General features: G+C 45.7%; 1 protein-coding gene and 1 long non-coding RNA gene across 2 annotated transcripts in view; both read left to right on the top strand.

Moving 5' to 3' along the window:
- LOC110257511 (uncharacterized) overlaps window positions 1-4,584 on the top strand; it is a 49,489-nt gene extending 44,905 nt beyond the window's left edge. The window contains exon 6 of the long non-coding RNA XR_014834058.1: window positions 3,085-4,584. This is a non-coding gene — a long non-coding RNA (uncharacterized LOC110257511). The remainder of the gene's footprint in view (window positions 1-3,084) is intronic.
- A 1,474-nt stretch (window positions 4,585-6,058) lies between these two features.
- CHN2 (chimerin 2) overlaps window positions 6,059-20,399 on the top strand; it is a 299,981-nt gene continuing 285,640 nt past the window's right edge. Inside the window, exon 1 of the mRNA XM_003484050.5 lies at window positions 6,059-6,274. Within this exon, the coding sequence (XP_003484098.2) occupies window positions 6,226-6,274 (49 nt within the window). The 5' untranslated portion in view covers window positions 6,059-6,225. The remainder of the gene's footprint in view (window positions 6,275-20,399) is intronic.

Below are 20,399 nucleotides of genomic sequence, written 5' to 3'. Positions count from 1 at the left end.
TTAGAAATGCAGAATTGGGGAGTTCCAGTTGTGGCTCAGTGGTTAGCAAACCCGAATAGCATCCATGGGGACATGGGTTTGATCCCTGGCCTTGCTCAGTGGGTTAAGGATCCGGTGTTGCCATGAGCTGTGGTGTAGGCCGCAGACGTGGCTCGGATCCTGCATTGCTGTGGCTCTAGTGTAGGCTGGCAGCTACAGCGCAGATTCGATCCCTAGCCTGGGAACCTCCATATGCTGTGGGTTGGGCCCTAAAAATATTAAAAAAAAAAAAAAATGTCTTCATTTCTCACCCAAGCAAAGGCTCAAATAGGAAAATGTTTACCCAAAAAAGCAGAAAATTCAAATAAAATCTAAAGGGTAAATTTTCTTCTCGTGTGTTCTGAAAAGAATCAGCCAAAGCTGGGTTCAAACCGATGCCTGTAACCATGATAAATTATGTACTCTCTCTCATTTGGGGTTTTCGTAACCAAAGTAGGGATGATAAGACCTACCACTAGGATTGTTGTCCATTTTGATTAAGATACGACAAAAATTATTTGGCTTTGGTTTCCCCAAATGGAAATTGGAGACCATGATTCTCACTTCAGAATCATGAACATAAAGTGCACGGCACGGCCCAGCACACAGGAAATGATTACTGTGTGGAAGGTGAGGTTTTTCTATAGCGCTCGTGGCAGGGAACGTGCTAAGTGGTAATAAAAGTTGCAGCAGTAGTACTCAGCTAATGTTAATTTTCTCCCCTTCTTAATTTAATTTATTTTATTTTTTTAGAGCTGCACCTGGGGCATATGGAATTTCCCAGGCCAGGGGTTGAATTGGAGCTGCCTCTGCAGCGGCAGGCCTACGCCACTGCCCCACCAACATCGGATCTGAGCTGCATTTGCAACCTACGCTGCAGCTTGCAGCAACACTGGATCCTTAACCCATCGAGCAAGGTCAGGGATCGAACCCGCATCCTCATGGATACTGGTCAAGTTTGTAATCTGCTGAGCCAAAGTGGGAACTCCATCCTCTTTTTTCTTATAGGGGCTAAATTTGACAGAGAGCTTGAGTAATCTGCCTGTACTCTTGACACTAAACCCTACTTTCAAGTTGTACCAGGATGCTTATCCAAGGAGGCTGGTGGGAAAATGTCCCAGTGGGAGGCCCTGCCATCTTGTGTGTGTGTGTCAGAGAGAGAAAGAAGTTGAGTGAACTTTTTAACATTACACATGGACCCCTCCACATCTCAGAGAGGATTCAGGAACACCTGTGCTTGCGTCGTGTGGCCACTAGGGGTCCCCAGCAGCAGGCAGTGTGAATGGGGAATTGGGTAGCCGAGGCGGCCTCCTTTGTCTGCACCCCAGGTGTGGACTCCTTTTGTTCAGAGGCTGGGCTGCTACCTGCGGCGTCTGAGCTGTCTGCTTAATAACCTTACCCTGAGCTGCCTGCGCACCTCTGGAGGAAACGCACTGTTTCTCAGCTTTGCCCTCTAGTTATGCCTGGCACTACCCCAGAAGAGCCAATGTTTTCTCTTTAACCAGACTAGGTATCTTTGCATTAGAAACACGGCTTGAACTACAAAGGGGACTGTTTCTCACTACAACAAAGAGTGTATCGATGTTGAGAAATTGATGGCAAAAGGACCTATTTTCTGTAATAGAGCATTTGCCATAAAATATTTAAAGCTAGTTGACAAATAGCCCCGCAGTTCTCCAGTGGATGCTGGCCACTGGATTAATCTTGAAAGTCAGGAATATTTCATTCTGTGCTTAGCACTGAGAAAAGGAATGACCTTCACCAACACGCCTGAGATGTGGGAGCCCAGCTCCAGCCACAACAGCCCACATTCACCCTGCGGTGTTTTCATGTCTGCTTTTAAACTTCAAAGGAACCAACAGTAAAGCAAAAATAAACAAATTATAGTAACATAAGAGCTAGTCTGTAAACAATAAATTACATGAGCTGTAACAGCTGGTGATGGGAGTGGGGGCTGGGGCTGCAAATATTTGCACCACGGAAATATAATCTTGGAGTTCCTGTCGTGGCTCAGTGGTAGTGAACCCGACTAGTATCCATGAGGATGCGGCTTCAGTCCCTGGACTTACTCAGTGGGTTAAGGATCCAGCGTTGCTGTGAACTGTGGTGTAGATCTGCAGTTCAGCCCCTAGCCTGGGAACTTCCATATATATGCCCTGGGTGCAGCCCTAAAAAGACACACACACACACAAAGAAGTAAATTTAATTTTATCTTTTCACCATTTTAGTTGGAAATAGGGTGTCCTTACATGCCCATCAATTTCTTTTCTGTGCTGCAGATGTAGTACTTCGCATCTTGTTGTTCTGTGGTCACAGCTACTGTGAAAATTAACTGGTGTACATGCGAACCATTTGGATTCATTTGTACCTTGGTTTGTGCACTTATTCAGCAAATATCCACTGAGCGCCTACTGTGTGTAAAGTGTGGTAGAGAATACAAAGGCCGGCCAGGCCAGGCTCCTGTCTCCAGGAAGCTTTTAATAAAGTATGTTTGACAGTTGCAACTGAAACAAGACAGAGCATCTGGCCATTTAAGAGGTACAGAGAAAAGACTAGAGGAATTCAACAGAAGGAGAGCTGGTTTCTGGCTGCTGGCTCAGGGAAGGTTCCCCAGGAAGGTGCATTCTTCTAGAACCTTCATAGTAAGGACGAGGCCCAGTAGGAAGAGATGGGAAAAGGCCAGTGCTGGCAGCCCCAAGTGGTACGGGGTGAGGTGAAGAAGGGGTACCTTTGTGAAGGGGGCAACAGGAAATATGTTTGGAAGGAGAAGGTGGGAAAGTTCTAAATGCTAAATTAAGCATGAAAGCCACGTTTAAACAAAACAGTAATTTCTAATCCTAAATAAACCAAGTTGTCAACCAGCCTCCTTTCACCCCATAAATATTTTAATATTTGAAGAAAAAAGGTGGACGTGTCTAAAAAAAAATTCCTACTTGTCACACAGACTTAAACTCTTTTGAACACCAATATTCCCCTTTTTGGGAGCAAATAGGCATTGTCTAAAGATAGTGCCATACATGAGTGAATAAAATACATGAACTAATTTTCTTATTATTTCATTTACAGGAATGCTTTGGAAGGTCCACAAACAGGTTCTTGAGCCTACTGAGGAGGGGGTTAGCATCTTGTTTCAGCCACCTCCTGCTAATTTATTGATATTAAACATTTTTGCAAGTAGCAACGAGCCATTAGGCCTCTGAATCTGAGAAAAACGTCAGTGTGCGATCATATGCCTGCTGAGTTTTCCCCATTGTTTATGACTTTTAACCACCCAAAGTATTGATCAACTTTCAGATTTTAGTTCTAAACCTGGAGCTTTCCTTTTGTTCTTCAAAATAACGGACTTCAGGGTTCCCATCCATCTCCTACCAATAAGCGAAGCCTCCCCAGTCATCCCATTTCTGCTCTGCCAGCATGCTTATTGGTCCTGTGTTTTTCTGGCCTCTGGACCCAGTGAAGAAAAATGCTTGTCCATCTTATTCTACTTTTGTGTAGCACAGGGTGCCTTGGGGTGATACCTTCACAGCAAGTGCCCCTCTGTCCCTCCATCTAATTAATTGGGAATAATAAAAAAAAGTCTACTTAACAGGGCCATGTTTTACTTCCTCTAACTAAGGACTGCAAAGCTCTTTGAGGGTAACTATTATCATGCAAACGGCAAAAATAGAATTCGGCATCCCTCTGTGAGACTTCTGAGATGAATCATGAAACCTGTTGAGTACTGCTCCATCTGGGACAAGAAAGATCTAAACCTTGGGCCAGAGGTAAACACTTCTCCTGGTAAGACAAGTCACTGCTGATGAGTTACCTCCAGTCATCTCCAGAGGCAATGGAGAAAGCAAAAGTTGTTCAAGTCATAGATTTGATCTTTCAAGTAAACAAAATGACTTTTGGAGCACAAACTCTATGCCAGGCAGACTGTGGCTTTACACATATTGTCTGATTCAAATCTTCACAACCCCCTATCTTATCAGATGTTTGGTTGTGGGTGGAGAAACTGAGGCTCGGTGGATGGAAGTTACAGGCTCAAGGTCACATAGCTAGTAAAGGGCAGAATCAGAATTTGGACCTGGGTGTTGTCTTCTTCAAAGCCCAGAGGATAATAACCCTACTATGAGACATAGCCAAGTCAGACAGTCCCCCAGCTAAAGATCTGGAGGGGTGCATCAATCACCAGTCAAAGATGTAGATAATGCCTTTGATCAGAAGAACTCTGAAAAAACAGGAAGTCTCTTCTGATAGCAAGGTCAAGTTTGGGGTGGGCCGTATGTCCCCGTAGGGCTCCACATTAAGCTGCATCAAGGTTGCATTAGACAAAAAAGAAGAAGAATGGAAGGGTGGGGGGTGGGGGTGCTAGGGTCCCCTTATACCAGGCAAGGATGTTTCAAAGTTCCATGTAAATGAGGATCAGGAAAACTCAGTCCAGTGTGACCAGAGAGTACTCAAGAGGCCTCAACTATTCAGCAAGCAGCATTTAAAAAAAAAGAAAAAAAAAATCTTACTGGGAACATCTCGAGGATGGTGTTTTTGAGGGGATTAAAAAAAATAAGATACTAGAAAATGTGACACGGGCATGCATTGTGATTATTCAACATTTATTATTCACTGTGTGTCAGGTGCTTGGTTGAGGTGGACCCCCTAGGAATGGCTGCTGTTCCTGTGTCACTCTTGATAATTTTTAAATTGACTATGTCCTTTTAACCATGTTTTTTAAAATTGAACTACCCCAATGCGAACACTTTCCACTTTGCTACATAATGAGAGTACTTTCATTCCTTTAATGTTTGCTCTTTCCTTTGATCTAACAATTTCTGTTCAAATTTCACAGTTTTCTCTGACTTCAGGAATGAAAGAACCGATTACCCTGCTGGGAGCGTGAAATAGACTTAAAAAAAATCGGCACGATATTTCCTTCCAGTGAAATTAATTTAGCTTTAAATACAGGGCTAAGGGACACACCTTGCGCCGGAGTCCCTTTCCCTCACACACCTAAGCAGTTCCTTACCGGGAAAGGGCTCAGTTGGACCTGCTGCCAAGTCTTAGGGCTTTTGTGAGGATCTTTGGCAAGATACAGTCTGAGAACCTCTTTCTCTTTGACACCCGGCTTTGTGTGGGCCTGATGACATGTCTGGAACGTCTCTATTTCTTTGAAGGTCCATCTCAAAAGCCCCGTGGACCCGTCAGGCCCCGTCCGTGGCTGGGGTACTTAAGTGCAGCCAGACCGGCTTGCAGGGTGTTTGGGGGGTATTTTAGGAAACCACCTTCCTGCTCAGCTCCAGCGCAACAAAGGACAATTTGGAGGGGAGTGGAAGGAGCGCCCCACAGCCGCGCTGGCAGCCCCGGCCCCCTTCTACCTAACACCGCGTCCTCAGTGACCCCGCCTTCGCCCTCTGGATCCCACCCTGGCTGTGTCGCTGCTCCCTAGTCTGGCCGGGCGCCGCCAGCCCCACCACCGACCCCCCACTCCCCACTCGCGGTCGCCCTCAAACCTTCGGAGCAGCGCTGCGCACGGCAGCCACGCTCGCCCCGCGCCGCTCGGCGGCTTCCCCGGCCCCTCGGGGTCCGGCTCCCCCGGCCAGGGTCCCCCCCGCCCTGCAGTCCACAGCCTCCTCCTCCAGCTCCCGTCGCAGGAGCTGTCAAGCCCGCGGCAGCTGAACCAGCCCCCCGAGCTCCCGCGTCTCCTCTCCTTCCTTTGTGTGCGCGCGAGCGGAGTTGGGGCGGAGGGAGAAGGGGGAGGTCGCTCTGTCTGTCTGTCTCCCGCCGCCTTTGCCCGGGCAGCTCGAAGTGCCGCCGGGGAGGCGGGAGCCCGGGGGAGGGTGCGGGGAGCTGGCGGGGCGGCCCGGGCGCCGGGTTCCCAGCCGCGCGCGCGGGGGAGCGCGGACCGCAGCCGGGGCTCGGCTGGAGGCACGATCCGGCCCCTCCGGCCGCCCCTCGGCCTCCCTCCGCTCCCACCTCCCCCCGACACCCGGAGAAAAGCGTGCGAGGGCGCCGAGAGGGACGGAAACCACAAATAAATAGCGGCGGCAGCAGCGCGTCATCTGGCGGAGCAGGAAGTGCAGGCAGAGTCCGGAGGCTGGTGCTCTCTGCGCGTCCCCAGGACTTTGCCATGGGCTGGGGGCCGCGGAGCCTGCGAGCGGCCGGCCCAGGGCAGCGGCGGCGGCGTCCGCACCAGCGCTGAGCCAGCAGCCACGCGCGGGGCGCGCGGAGATGGCAGCGTCCAGCAACTCCAGCCTGTCCGGCTCCTCGGTGTCCTCCGGTGAGTTCCAGCCCGTCGGGCGCGGCTGCCCTGCGGGGTCTCTCGCCCCCTGCCCTCGGCCCGCACCCTGGGATGGAGAGAGCCTATCTGTGGCCGTCCTGCCCGCTCTCCCGGAGGGCGGCCGGCCGGCCGGCCGGTGTGACACTTGTTTGGCTCGCCAGCCCCCTCGGTGCCCCCTGCCTCTCAGCGCCTCTGACAGCTCCGAGGTGGGAGAGTGGGGGCGCCCTTCGTGTGCAGACGCGGGGGTCCTGGGGATTCGGGGAGCAGCAGGCGAGAGGCTCGAAGCGAGCAGGGCGGGCGCGCACTTTCTGGCGCCGCGGGAACCTGGGCTGATGAGGCGGAGAAGGTTAGGGTGACGCCGGGAACCCCGACCCGCTGGCGGTGCGGTGCCCTCCCCGCTGGATGCCCAAATTCAAGGCGCAGGGGAACCAACCCTCGCTCCTCGCAGACTTGATTTTCTTTGTTTGTTTCAGAAATTAGCTCTGCGGAGACACACGCTTGGGGCATGGGTTTGAGATAGAGGTAATAAAGGAGTCTGTCTTTCTGGTTTTGATTGAAGCGAGTTAGGGGAAGGGAGGTCGAGCCCAGCCTGTGATAATTTGCCCGGTCGCAAGTGTACATGCGTGTGTGTGTGTGTGTGTGTGTGTGTGTGTGAGTGTGTGAGATTTTCCTCAATGGCCTCTTGGGATACGTTCTGTAATTTTACTTTCCAGGCATACATTTTTTTTTTTTTTCCAAGTGCGACCGAGAAAAGGGAGGGCTTCTTCCAGCTTTTCTACGGTTGATCAGGGGGTCTAATTGAAGAGAAAAAATTGCTAATGAATCTGAAGGAGTGGGAATCAATGGACGCAGACCCACTGGATTCTGAGTATGACAGGTTTCTAATCAGAATGATGCATTAGGTAGAATTCTTCTACCGCCCTGGTCTTTGAAAACTTTAATGACAAACCTTAAAGGGAGAGCTGATAAGGCATTTAGTGTAGTTTATGGGATTCAGGGGTCAAGAAGGTCTTGAAGTCCTAATGGAAATGCTGAATATATTAACATTGTATTAATTCCTATTGTGTGTATGTTTTAAATGAGAATCACAAAATTAAATCAAAAGGAAGAAACACTTTGTTGGAGGCACTGGACAGCAAGCCAGGCATTGAGGAGCCATGTCTGTAGATGTGTGACTAATCCAATCATAAATGCAAGGTGATTTGGGGAAGGTGCACTTGTGACATGGCACAAGGTGATCACTTGAAAGCCATCGCTTATCTTTTTTGGCAGGTTTTAGTTCCAGGGAAATAACACTTCCTTTCTTGATCACTGCCAACTAATCAAAAGCACCGTGTTGTTATGTGTACCGTATAGATGAAGTTTCTGGTAGTAGCAGCGAATGGGGCAGCACAGTCATATCTTATTAAGAGCAGCAACAAGTTGACCGCCTGTGGTTTTAATTCTGAGAACTCAGCAAATGCTACAGCTTATTTTTAGTACCCCCAAACCACTGCTGCTGCTCTTCAATTCATTTTGGTTAACTACCATTGAATTTAAAATACAGTGATGTTGGCTTATGATTAGCATATGGTTATCCCTCTCTGAAAATGGCCCTCTCTAGAAAATGAACTGGTGAGGGAGAGGCGATGAAGGGAAAGACGAAAGGAGAGAGGGCAAGAAGACAATATCATCACAGGATTTGCTGGTGGTATAAATTACAGATGCTGTGGCCTCTGAATTTTCAGATCTTGATGAAAGAGCCCCTTAAGCTTAAGCAACCTTATTGAAAAACCTAATTCAGCCTTAGGAAGAATGCATGGGTTTGAAGCGGCACAGCATAAGCTTTAGACGATGGTAATTGCTTTGCAGATAGGCTAGAGATGCTCCTGATGGTTCTCTTTTCTGCTTTAATTACCACTGTTTTAAATCCTAATGGAAACTGGGAAATCACTGGAAAGCTGAAATTCAGAAAGTGGGCAGGGATATGTTATTTAATACGAATCAACCTGGGCCATGAACTTGTATTGCCTAATTCCTCAATTAATCAGGCATTTTGTCTTGAAAATAGGAGAACCAGGAGCTCTCTTTTTAAAGCACCCTTAACCACCATGTGGATCATGAATAATGCAGATGACACAAGCAATTCACACCTGTGAGAGGTGTTGGGCAGGAAAGAATAGAGCCTGTTTGTGGCAGCAGCTGGGTTCTCCCAGGCAAAGGTCAGAGTCTGAGGAATTAGGGTGCTCCATCATTCTATTAAGCACCATTTTGGAGGGCCTACTATGTGCCAGGCAGTAAGTTATAAGCCTCAGCTTCAAGAAGGTTAAGTGAGGAAGCTAATTTTAGGATTCCTTCTCGCTCTGAAGTTCTGAGATTATTGTCCTTGAGTTTGGCTTCACCACTGACTAGCTGGGAACCTTGGGTGAGCTACTTAACTTCTCCAAGCCTCAGGGTCCTTATCTATAAATGAGACTAATGCCAGTACAAGGAACTATTTCATAAGAAGGTGGTGGGGATTAAATTAGATAATGTGCTCAGCATAGGGCGTGGCACCTGATAGTGCTTGGTGTGAATAAAGTGTGTTCCGTGGAGGAATGAGAAAGAAGGCACTCACTCACTGGCTCAGACGTGAGGTACGGAAGTCAGTCTACGACACATCAAATTTGCCTCTTACATCGCATGTTACTTTTGGTGTTGAGATTTGCGCTCCATCAAACCAGCATTTATTAAGTTTCTTTGAGGTGGCAGGCACAGTTCCAAGTCTTTGGAATAGAAAGATGAATCAAGATCCTTTTCCTCCCCATCCAGCAGCAGAGATGGACAGCAAATAGCAGTCTCTGTTCCTTTTTCAGGAAATGAATTATGTGGAGGAAAGTGCAGGGAAGAGAGCAATGACCTCAGTTTGGAAGGGTCCGTAGGGGTGACATATGAGTTGGGCTGCGATGTGTGGGATTTTTTTTTTTTTTTTCTGGAAACAGAAAGAGGGAAAGGCATTTCAGGAAGAGGGAATAGTGTAGGCGAGGCCTGAAGATAAGGAAGGTCATAGCCCAGTTGCCACTTCCTTCTTAGGGCTATTGGCCCTTTTCCTGGTGGTTCCTCTTCCCTGGGCAGTTATGCTTACAAGGCCCATGGGCAGCCTCATGCACAGAGATGCCAGATCACTCACTGCTGACACACAGCAGATGGAGGAGGCTTTCTTTCTATTTAAGTAGCAGGAGGCTTGAGGGTGTAGGTCTGCACACCTTGGGACATAATCGGGCAATTGAACACTAAGAAGGAAAGTGTGGATTCTGCAGCGTCCAGCATATGGAGAGGTGAACTCGAACACCATGGATTAAACCTCTCTTAGAGGAATAGCCGTGGGAGGTTTAGGTTTGAATGTGTTGGAGCAAAGAGTAAAAATCGAATAATTTATTCAGCATTAAGCTCAAAGTTATCTGATTCTCCTAAGACCACGTTCTTACCTGCTGCTCTTGAACCATATCACTCAGGCGCGTCTCACTTATTCTACATCACTGGCTGAGACACAACAAATGAAATAATCAGGTTAAAATTAATTTTTCAATACATTTTCTGAGAACTCTTTAGAAATTTTCTTCTGGAATATTCAATTATGTGTCAAAGAAATTGCTTTGCCTTTGTTTTAATGATCACTGCTGGTAATTAAATTTCACAATCACTGAGATTGGCAGGAAGGTTTGATTACCTTTATTATTTTAACTCAGAAAAAAAAAAAAGAACCCCCCCATCCTTAAGCTTTTAATCTAGCCTGTAGTACTTGATTATATTCTGAAATAAACAATGGTTGATTTGCAAAATAGTCTTCTTAATAATCATGGGTGAGGTTTGCTTTTACAGGTAGGATAAGAACTTTTTTGCATATGAGTTATGTAATCACCAAATGGATAATTTCACAGAGTGAAGAAAAGAGTCAACTCTAATAATAAATAAAGAAGGTATGAGATGTTTTCCAGTAACTGAACAAGGTAAAAAATTAAATATTAAAGAGATTCCTGGGATAAGAAGTTAGAGAATTTTGAGAACAAAAACATACTGGATTATAGAAATGAACTCGCCTGGAGATTTAAAATTAAAATGTAAATAGAAAAAGGTAAAAATTAGTATTATGCATAGAGCCATGGAAACCTTAACTGGGGGGGAAAAAAACGTTCCTGAGTGGATTGAGGGATTTATTTTTCCAGAGTCTATGCAACAGTAATGTGGGCCAGGTAAGTAATGCCACTTTCTGCTGTCAAACTGGTGGGGATCCTAGAAATGATAAATAACAAATTTTCATTACTCATTATTGGTGAGTCACAACCAGTCGTATGCAGATCTGCCACAGTCCTAGGTGCAGAAGGCAAAATTGAACTATAATGATGCTGCCAAGGGTTCTATATGTGTCATTAGAAACTGTCTGGATCTCATAGGAGGAAACAGGGTATCTCTGTTGAAACAGACATTCGCACTGAGAAGTCTTCTGGACCTTTGGGCTTTAGAAAGCTTCAGTTATGTGTAAGCAACAAATGTCTTTACCTTTGTTTTAGTGATAACTTCTGGGAATTCAATTTCAGTTACCTAGAGTGGCAGGAAGATCTGATCACCTTTATCTTCCATCATGTGCACAAAAATTGCAATTTCAAAAACACTGAATGTTTTTAAAAATCGCAAAGCTACAAAGTAATCCTTTGAGAGAAATCATTCACTCAGATGAGTATTGGTGTTTTTTTGTTTGTTTTGTTTGCTTTCTTAGGGCCACATTCGAGGCATATGGACATTCCCAGGCTAGGGGTCAAATTGGAGCTACAGATGCTGGCCAACACCATAGCCACGGCAACACCGGATCCTTAACCCACTGAGTGTGGCCAGGGATCGAACCCGCATCCTCATGGATACTAGTGGGATTCATTACCACTGAGCCACAATGGGAACTCCAGTACTGGGTTTTTTTGCTGTTTTTCTGGTGACCATTCCACACCTCCCTTTAACTTGTTAGGCTTCATTGACCTTTCTGGTACCTGACATGCACCAGCGATATAAGATCTGAGAAGTCAGGAGACTCTTCTTATGCACACAGCTTGTTAGCAGTGTTGGGCAAGGGCCCAGTGATTTGTGTACTTTTGCTGAAACACCAGATTCCGCCCCTTCCCAACTCCCACTAACCCCACTAAGAGCTTTGAATGACCTCGTCATTTGTTCAACGTTTGAGGGGTACAAACCCCAGGTATTTTCCGAGGCTGGCCTTGTGGGCTTTAGCTGGACGGTGTGTTCTCTGAGCTGCCCCCTGGGGCTTGGCCTGATGTCCGTCCTGCCAAGGGCCCTCTGCTGCTCTGCAGGGTCTCCTGTCTTCAGACAAGTGTGAAAATAACCAGACAAGGGGATCGGAAAACGCTGGCGTGAGCAGTATCATCTTGTAGGGTTTGGGAAAGAGTTTTCTGCCAGGAGATCAAGATACAAGATCGTTAGATACGGAGAAAGGGAGAGGAAGCGCACGATAAATAAAAGATTAATAGCAGCCAGCCATCACCCACCCACCATCTATCTCTTATGAATGTATTTGCATTTCATGGCTCCTGAAACCTGTCATTGAATTTTCAAAACATGTGACTTTTTCTTCCTTCCTTCCTTCTTCTTTCTCCCTCCTCTCTCTCTCTTTTGCTTGGTCAGGTGTCTACTTAGAGGTGTTTTCAGAAGCCCTGCCTTTGCTTAACTTTACTATTCATGATTTCCAAGTCCTCTGAGCACCTTGCTGCCTCCTTCCATGTGCTCCACGGGAAAGGCACCTGCTGTTCTGTCTTTTATGTGGATTCTGGTCAGAGGGTCGGGATGGACACCTCTGCCTCTGGTGCAGGCTGGTGGGTGTGAGAAGACACACTCACATGTCTCAGAGTTTATTTAAAGTCTCAGAGTTCCCACCATGGCTCAGCAGAAATGACTCTGACTAGTATCCATAAGGACGCAGGTTTGATCCCTGGCCTTGCTCAGGGGGTTAAGGATCTGGCATTGCCGTGAGCTGCAGGTGCGACCCTAGAAAGACACACACACACACAAAGTTTCCATGGCTAGAGGAAAACCCAGTTAGGAATGAGCTGGACCCACATGCAGTCAGCTCTGCCATGGGACCCGTGTGGCTGTGCCCTGGGGTCTGATCAAGACACAAGATAGTTAGATACGGAGAAAGGGAGAGAAAGCTCACGATAAATATGAGATTAATAGCAGCCAGCCATCACTGTACAACTTTTTCAGCTCTGCACCGAGGGAGAGCCATCCACCAGCTGCTGGTGCAAATAGCCTGCCTTTTCCCCCACTTATTACTACTTGAAGACCTTGGGCGGGGACCAGTCTTCGAATATAGACTTCACAGAGTGGCCTAATGACAGCATGGCCTTGCTTCGACATTTGGCCTGTCAGAGTCCCCCACCTTCAGCCCATTCCCAGTATTACCTCAGCAGTTAATTAAATACTTTGAAGGGCTGCACCTGTGGTATATGGAGGTTTCCAGGCTAGGGGTCGAATCCGAGCTACAGCTGCTGGCCTACACCACAGCCACAGCAACACCAGATCCCAGCCATGTCTGCGACCTACACCACAGCTCATGGCCACACTGGATCCTTAACCCACTGAGCAAGGCCAGGGATCGAACCTGCAACCTCATGGATACTGGTCAGTTGTGTTACCACTGAGCCACGACAGGACCTCCCACCTCAGCAGTTTCAAGTGTTATTTTCAATCATCCAATGTCTGAGTTCCCACAGGCATTCACTAAGAAGGGTGTTCAATTAATAACCTTCTTTACAATGTCACATCACCTCAGGTCAGAGGTGACATTGATCAGATTCTTGGAATCGAGATCTCGCCTGCGCCTTGTGCAGGCTGTCATTCATTACTGGCCTTGGCAGGTCTGGGGAGGGGAGCACTTTGTCAAGGAGAGAGGCTGGATGCCAGCGGCCTGCCGGAATCCACTAGATCTGGAGAAACAGTCTGCCTCCTTGAGCTGGGGCGAGGCTCCACCCTCTGAAATGTGTCATCACTAGATGTCCTAGGAAAAACCCTAAACCTGGAATCAGACAGTCTAGCCCTTTAAACCTTTCACCAGCACATTCAAACCTTTAGCCAGGACACCTCCACCCTTAACCAAGGCCCTTAAACCTTCCATCAGAGCCCTTAAATCCTTAACCAGAACCCTTAAACCATTAACCAAGGCCCTTGAACTCTTAACCAAGGCCCTTAAACCCTTAACATAGGCACATCAACCACATACTTAACCAAACCCTACAACTAGCTATGTGACCTTCAGTGGAATTAGCCCCTCTGAGCCTTAAATACCTCGCTGCAAACCACAGATGAGACAGCCTGTTTCCTGGCGTCGGTGTGAGCATCAACAGAGGTGCTAGATGCTTCCCTTCCCACAGACCTGGCCATCACACCTGCTTGTGAGAGGCCAATGCCCTCTCTCTTTCCGTTAACCTCTCCCCGCCTCAGTTGTCTTGGCTATAAATGAACAATAGTGATATTTGAGGATTCATCCCACAAAGTTGTCATTCTTGAAATACTGTTTGGGAAAAGGCTTAGCAAACTGTAAAAGCAGCTAACACTCCTGCATAGCAGCTCGGAGTCCTTCTGTTGACTTCATCGCAGGTAATCCTCACCATACTTTTCCAGGGCGGACATTGTATCCCATTTTGCAAACAAAGAAATAGGTTCAGAGAGGCCGCAGGGCTTGGATTCAAGGTGATAGGATTGGAGCAAAGTCTGCCTCATTTCAAGGATCATGCTTTTCCCGTGTAATGGGTTGGTTTGTTTCTATCTCTGTTTGCAAGGTTTCTGGAGTTTAAGACTGAAATCCAGGTGCGTGGTTAACAGAGAAAATACAGTAATGTACTCGTGCTGCATGTTGTTGCCCCCAGTAGTTATCCAGACCCTCACCTCAGTCTGACCAAAGCTTATTCTCAGGAGCAGTATGAACCAGGCCGTGTTACCAAACCATTACTCTGCAGAGCAGACACCTAAAAAATTGGACTTGTGTTGTGTCTGTGCTTGAGAATAGTCTTGCCAGGTGAAGGGTGTATAGGCATTCATTGTACAATTCTTGAAACTTTTCTAAAGGTTTGAAGATTTTCTAAATGAAAGAAAAAAAAACTGAGGCAAAAAGGGAAAGATACGGTTTTGCATTCAGTTGCTTTTCTTCATTGGCATCTCAGAAGCGTGTCAGTTTGTGTGAGCAGAGCAAATCCTGTTACCTCCTCATTAAACTCTCAAGATTCTGAATCCTCAGGCAGCAGCACATCTATTCCTTAGCTTCTATCTTAAGCGAAAGCATAAAGGAACTGTAGTTACAGAAGAAATTCAGGTAGATCACATGCAGCAATTTATTTCCTTTCTTTCTTTTTTTTGCTTTTTAAGGCTGCGTCCATGGCGTATGGAAGTTCCCAGGCTAGGCGTCTAATTGGAGCTGTAGCTGCTGGCCTACATCACAGCCACAGCAAGGTGGAATCCAAGCCTCGTCCGCAACCTACACACACCACAGCTCATGGAAACACTGGATCCTTCACCCACTGAGCGAGGCCAGGAATCAAACCCGCATCCTCAGGGATCCTAGTTGGGTTCGTTAACCGCTGAGTCACAATGGGAACTCCTCACATGCAGCAGTTTCTACCTGAGAATTGTTTTCAAGCTGGATTGACTTGACATGTCACTGTAGGTGCAGACTGAGAAGGGGCCTTGGAAGTCATTTAGAAGATTCCAACATTGTAAGGATGAGAATCAGGGTCTAAAGAGCTCCAGGACTTGCCCAGTGCCGCTCAGCCTGGTGGTGGGGGGGCTAGAGCTGAACTGGTCTAGGACCCACATTTCATGCTCCATCCCCCTTCCTGGCTCATCCTAAAAGAGTAGCATCATCTTCAGAGAATTTCTTGCAGACTTTTTTTTTTTCTGTCTGGCTTCATATAAGCTGTTCTGTTTAATTATTTAATATTTTCAAAAAAAGAAGTCAGGAAGTGCTTCGTATTTTAAATGGGTGTAGAATTCAAGGCTGTTGTGCCAACGGAGGCACAGACTTAAATGACCTAGTGTCTGCCCTAACTATATAGAGCTGTGCTGTCCAGTATGGTAACCACTAGCCACATGTTGCTCTTTAAATTTAAATTAAAAAAAATTCAGTTCCTCAGTTGTACTGGGAACATTTCAGGTAGTCAGTGGTACCCATGGTTGGTGGCTACGATATCAGACCATGCCGAAATGGGCTATGAACACCATTCTGTAGAACATTCTATTGGGTAGCACTGGTAGACAGGGTCTGTGGTTCTTTTTTTTTTTTTTTTTTTCTGTCTTTTTGCCATTTCTAGGGCCAATCCCGCGGCATATGGAGGTTCCCAGGCTAGGGGTTGAATCGGAGCTGTAGCCACCGGCCTACGCCAGAGCCACAGCAACACGGGATCCGAGCCGCGTCTGCGACCTACACCACAGCTCACGGCAACACCGGATCCTTAACCCACTGAGCAAGGGCAGGGACCGAACCCGCAACCTCATGGTTCCTAGTCGGATTCGTTAACCACTGCGCCACGACGGGAACTCCAGGGTCTGTAGTTCTAAGGCAGGGACCTTCCTACTGTAAAATTAGTTTAGCTACGAATAGAACATTTGATAAGGTGTTCTCCCATTCTTGTGTTTGCTCCTTGCGCTATTTGTATTGTGTTTTACTAACTTTGCAATCTGGCTTTTTTTTAAAGTAACTTTTTCATAATGTTGAGGTAGACTGTGGAATGACAGTTGGAACATGATAAGAGAAGAGTAATTAAAATGTTTGTAAACCCTTCTAGTCCTGAAGTTTGATTCCAACTTTTTAAAAAAATGTCTATAGTTCCCCTAATGGCAACTCCATTTCTTTTTGAAATAAACCCACAGTGAGTTGTAATTTCACCCTCAAAGAGGAAAAAAGGCCCATGTCCAGAAGAAGTTTGGTTCTTTTAATAGTATCTCTCCCAAATCATAAAGAAAACAGGACACTTGAGAGTATGTGGAGGGAGGTTGCTAGTGGGAAACCTAAGCTGTGCTTTTTAAGAGATTTTCTACCAACTTGGCCATCAGCAAACCTTTTGCCTAGAAGTATTTTACTTCTGCAAAAAGCCCTCATACAGGGCAATGGAAATGCACTGGTTTTTAGAAAATAAAGTTAGCTTCTGGAATTTGCAGCACATTTAATTGGGAGGAAATGCATGCAAATAAGATGCAGGAACATGACAGTTCCCGTGAAAAGGAAGCTGCCCTCCTCCTTGAACTCCTCTTACAGTCCTCAAGTGCAACAACAACAGCAACAAAAAATTGGAAAGGTGAAGCATATCTTTAAAGTGTCAAGCAACTGTCAAGAAAGAGGTGGATGTTGAGGCCACAGGCTTCAGAAGCCATACGAGCCAGAGGCCTGTGGCATGCATGGCTTATTTTTTGTTGACATAACTCAGATCACAAATTGAGGGCAGGATGAGTCACAGAATCACTTGGGTGATAAGTGTATGCAATTCTTTTTTCATCAGCCGCCCAGTGCCTGGATCTCATCATGCCCCTTCACTGTCCTCTGTACCCTTGGTCCTGGCCAACCACTGTCTTCTTCAAGGAAATGAGACCAGCACTTACTAATTCTTTCACATGATGCCACTCTGACAAAATAAAGTGCATTTTCTTAAATTTTGCTTCCAAGGACCAAACTTGAGAGAGATCAATTTTAGGACAACACGTTAGCAGGAAGCAGGGAGCATGGTTTGGAGGGTACGTCTTCTGCAGCATCAAGTGTTCGGGCTGCACCACTGACCTGTGAAGGTCTGATTCTCAACCCCAAGACCTGCACTGTCCAATTTGGTAGCGCTTTGGGCTTTTTAGCCCTTGAAATGGGGTCAGTCGGAGATGTGCTGCAAAGTAACATGCACACCAGAGTCTGAAGACGTAGTACAAAACCTGAAAAGCATGTAAAATGTCTCATGGATAACTTCGTTGTATTGATTATATATTGAAATGATCTTTTTTTTTTGGATATGAGGCTAAAGAAAATATATTTTAAAAATTAATGACATCTATTTATTTAATTTTAATTTTTTGCTTTTGGGGGCTGCACCTGTGGCATATCGAAGTTCCCAGGCTAAGGGTCAAATGAGAGCTACAGCTGTGGGCCTATGCCACAGCCACAACAACGTGGGATCCGAGCCGAGTGTGTGACCTACACCGCAGCTCACGGCAACACCGGATCCTTAACCCACTGAGCGGGGTCAGGGATCGAACCCATGACCTCATGGATACTAGTCGGATTCGTTTCTGCTGAGCCACAATGGGAACTCCCCATCTGTTTGTTTTAAAATGTTTAATGTAGGATATTTAAAATTGCGTCTCTGGCTCCCATTATATTTGGATTGGACAGCACTGGTCTGGAGGACTCCAGTGAGAATGCGGTAGCCTTTATCACAGGACAAAACCTGCTGATTGACTGCCCCGTGGCTCTCGTGGTTGCCATGCTGTCCACGTGCCACGCCAGAAAGTTAGCCTCCCTCTGTTGAGGCCCAATTCAGCCCCGATTCTCAAGTCCCTGTTTTGTTTTAGTCTCAGACATTGAGAGGTGTCTCCATTTTTCTGGGTGTCTACAGTGATTTTGAAATGAAATACGGTAAAGGGGGACAGGTTGGGCTTTTCATCACATTCTTGTTTGTATAGGCTTTGTGCTTTGGGGGTTTATTTTGGTTTTTTACTTCACTATAATTCTAGACTTTCCATATTTCCTTGTGAGTTTTCGTGAGTTTTTGGTACACCCCTCTTTGCAAAGAAAGCCTGCAGTGCTATGATTGTGTGAAGTTGGGAACTGAAGCTGAGAGAACAAGGAACACATTTCCTCTTGACCCGAAGCTTCTTGCCATGATTATGCGTAGATGTATACACACATGTCCATGCATGATGGATGTCTGTTTGTGTCTCTGTGTAGACACAGAAAGCAGAAGTGGATTGGGTTTCAAGCAAAAGTCATTTCCGACCAAATGTGCAAGTGAATTTCAAGGGAAATGAAAAGTCAAGCCTAGCATTACTTTTAGTAATGAAGACATTCACTTGGGATTGTGCTAATGCTGTGTAGGTATTAATACACATAATTTGGCTGCCTAATATTGATTTGTTACTCATTCAAATTCATTTTATGATGGAAAAATTAGCCATTTTGTTTTACAGTGTTTGTCCCTGCAGACAAGGGGACCATAAAGCTGTGTTTATTGGGTAAATAGTACTATTTTGCTGACTTTCACATGTAGAGAGCATACTGATGTCTCCATCAGCAAGTACCCTGAGCTGTTAGTTTCTGGTTGGGGGCCTGGCTCGTTGAAGCCAGGTGTCCTCTGGATATCGCCCTCATGATCAATATCCAGGGGTGAAGGTACTGTCAGTGACCTAGACACAGAGGTTGGTCCTTCCATGTGATGGTAATATGCCCGAGGGCTGAACTTTGTCCACGTGAGAGCCCTGTGCTTGTTTTAAGCAGCTGAACTTACCCACGTGCTTTTTTTTTTTTTTTTTTGGATCAAATATGAGTTTCTTCCTCAGAGGAAAATGCAATTGACAGGGGCTTTGTAAACTCTCTTGAAATAATATCAGATTAAGATTAGGAGCATAACCACCGCAAATCCTAGGCAATTATGAACAGAAGACATGATTTAAAACTAGACAATGTAATTTGTCACAAGAACATAGTAATTGCCACAGTCCTGATTTGGTTCTATAGTCTAACCCCAAGAATAGCATTAAGGGGTGTTTTGTAAAAATGCACAGCAGTCTTTCAGGGAAGAGATGCCCTGCAGATATCTTATTTTCACAAATAGCTGAGTGTAAATCTGTCATTCAGGAATTCATGTAAACATATTGCTGAGAGCATGTGTCATTTTAACTTGTGCTTCTTCTTAATAGTAATGAGTTCCATCCATTTTCTGCCCCCAGAGTGGGACTCATATTTCTTTTTATTGCTTTAAATGTAACTCTCTGCAACTGATTTCTAACATCCATTCTTGGCTTTGGTAAATAAATGTGAGTTTATTTGAACCCTGGACTTCAAGGGTAATATGTTATGTAACATGTGCTAGGAAATTGGGGATCCAGCCCAAACACCAGCACCACCGGCTGTGTTATCTTGGGCCTCTCTGAATTTCCATTTTCTCATCCAAAAAAATGGGCTAATAATACTTGTTGTGAGAACCAAATGGGAACTTGTTTGTAGAAGAAACTTGAAAGTTGGAAATTGGGGAGTAAAACATAAAAATGAATGAATGAATCAGTTGGATTCATGAGGTTCCCATTCTAATAGATGCTCATAGATTTATTTCCTGGATGACACATGATCACTAAGCGTTCATGATAATCTAATACAACTGGAAAAAAAAAATCTCCTAAATATATTACTTTGCTTTCCTTCGACAGCTTTTCAAAACCCTGAAGGGTAACCCCACCAGTTTAGAATTTCTCCACTCACTGGCAGACACTGCTGTGTATCCCACATTCCCATAGAGATTTTAAATTAGCCCAGACAGATCGCTCATCTAAAGGCAAACCATTGTTTATACTTTCCCATCCAGAGGAGGGGCTCGTTTGTAAATCAAATTTGATATAATAATCAATGTATGCAAATGCATATCTGTAACAGACACGCAAGTTACAAAGCAGAGCAACATAACTCTCGTGGGAAAAGTTACCACCCCATCCAGGGACACCTTGTCCCCTTGCATCTTCCTGGGTTCTCTTCTCCCTTCCTTCCCCCAATTTCTTTGATTCTGTCCCTCCAACAGTAAACCATGATTTTGAATTCCTTGCCTATGATTCCCTTGCTTTGTTTTCTTCAAATGATCTTATTATGTATCACTCAAATACATGCTCCATGAAGGTGGATATTTTTGTCTCTTTTGTTCAGCCAATCCCCAGTGCCTAGAACAGTGCCTGCCGTGGGCACTCAATAACTAGTTGTTGAGTAAGTGACTGTGTCAGTATCCCAAGTACTCCGTCGAGGGAATGCTGCTGTAGCCCCTCCTTTATCTCTTGCATGTAAATCAGTTCTATAAGCGATGTCAACTCCATCCCTGTTTTACATTAGCTGCCTGTCTCTAATGATTTTAGGGAAATTAGTGCTTTTTTA

This window comes from Sus scrofa, chromosome 18 (genome assembly GCF_054392235.1).
Source record: "Sus scrofa isolate SSC_HxYL_T2T_F1_AM1 chromosome 18, Sscrofa_HxYL_maternal_Yorkshire_Landrace_v2.0, whole genome shotgun sequence".
In the NCBI taxonomy this organism is placed as follows: domain Eukaryota; kingdom Metazoa; phylum Chordata; class Mammalia; order Artiodactyla; family Suidae; genus Sus; species Sus scrofa.
This window is presented reverse-complemented; position numbering and strand designations above follow the sequence as displayed.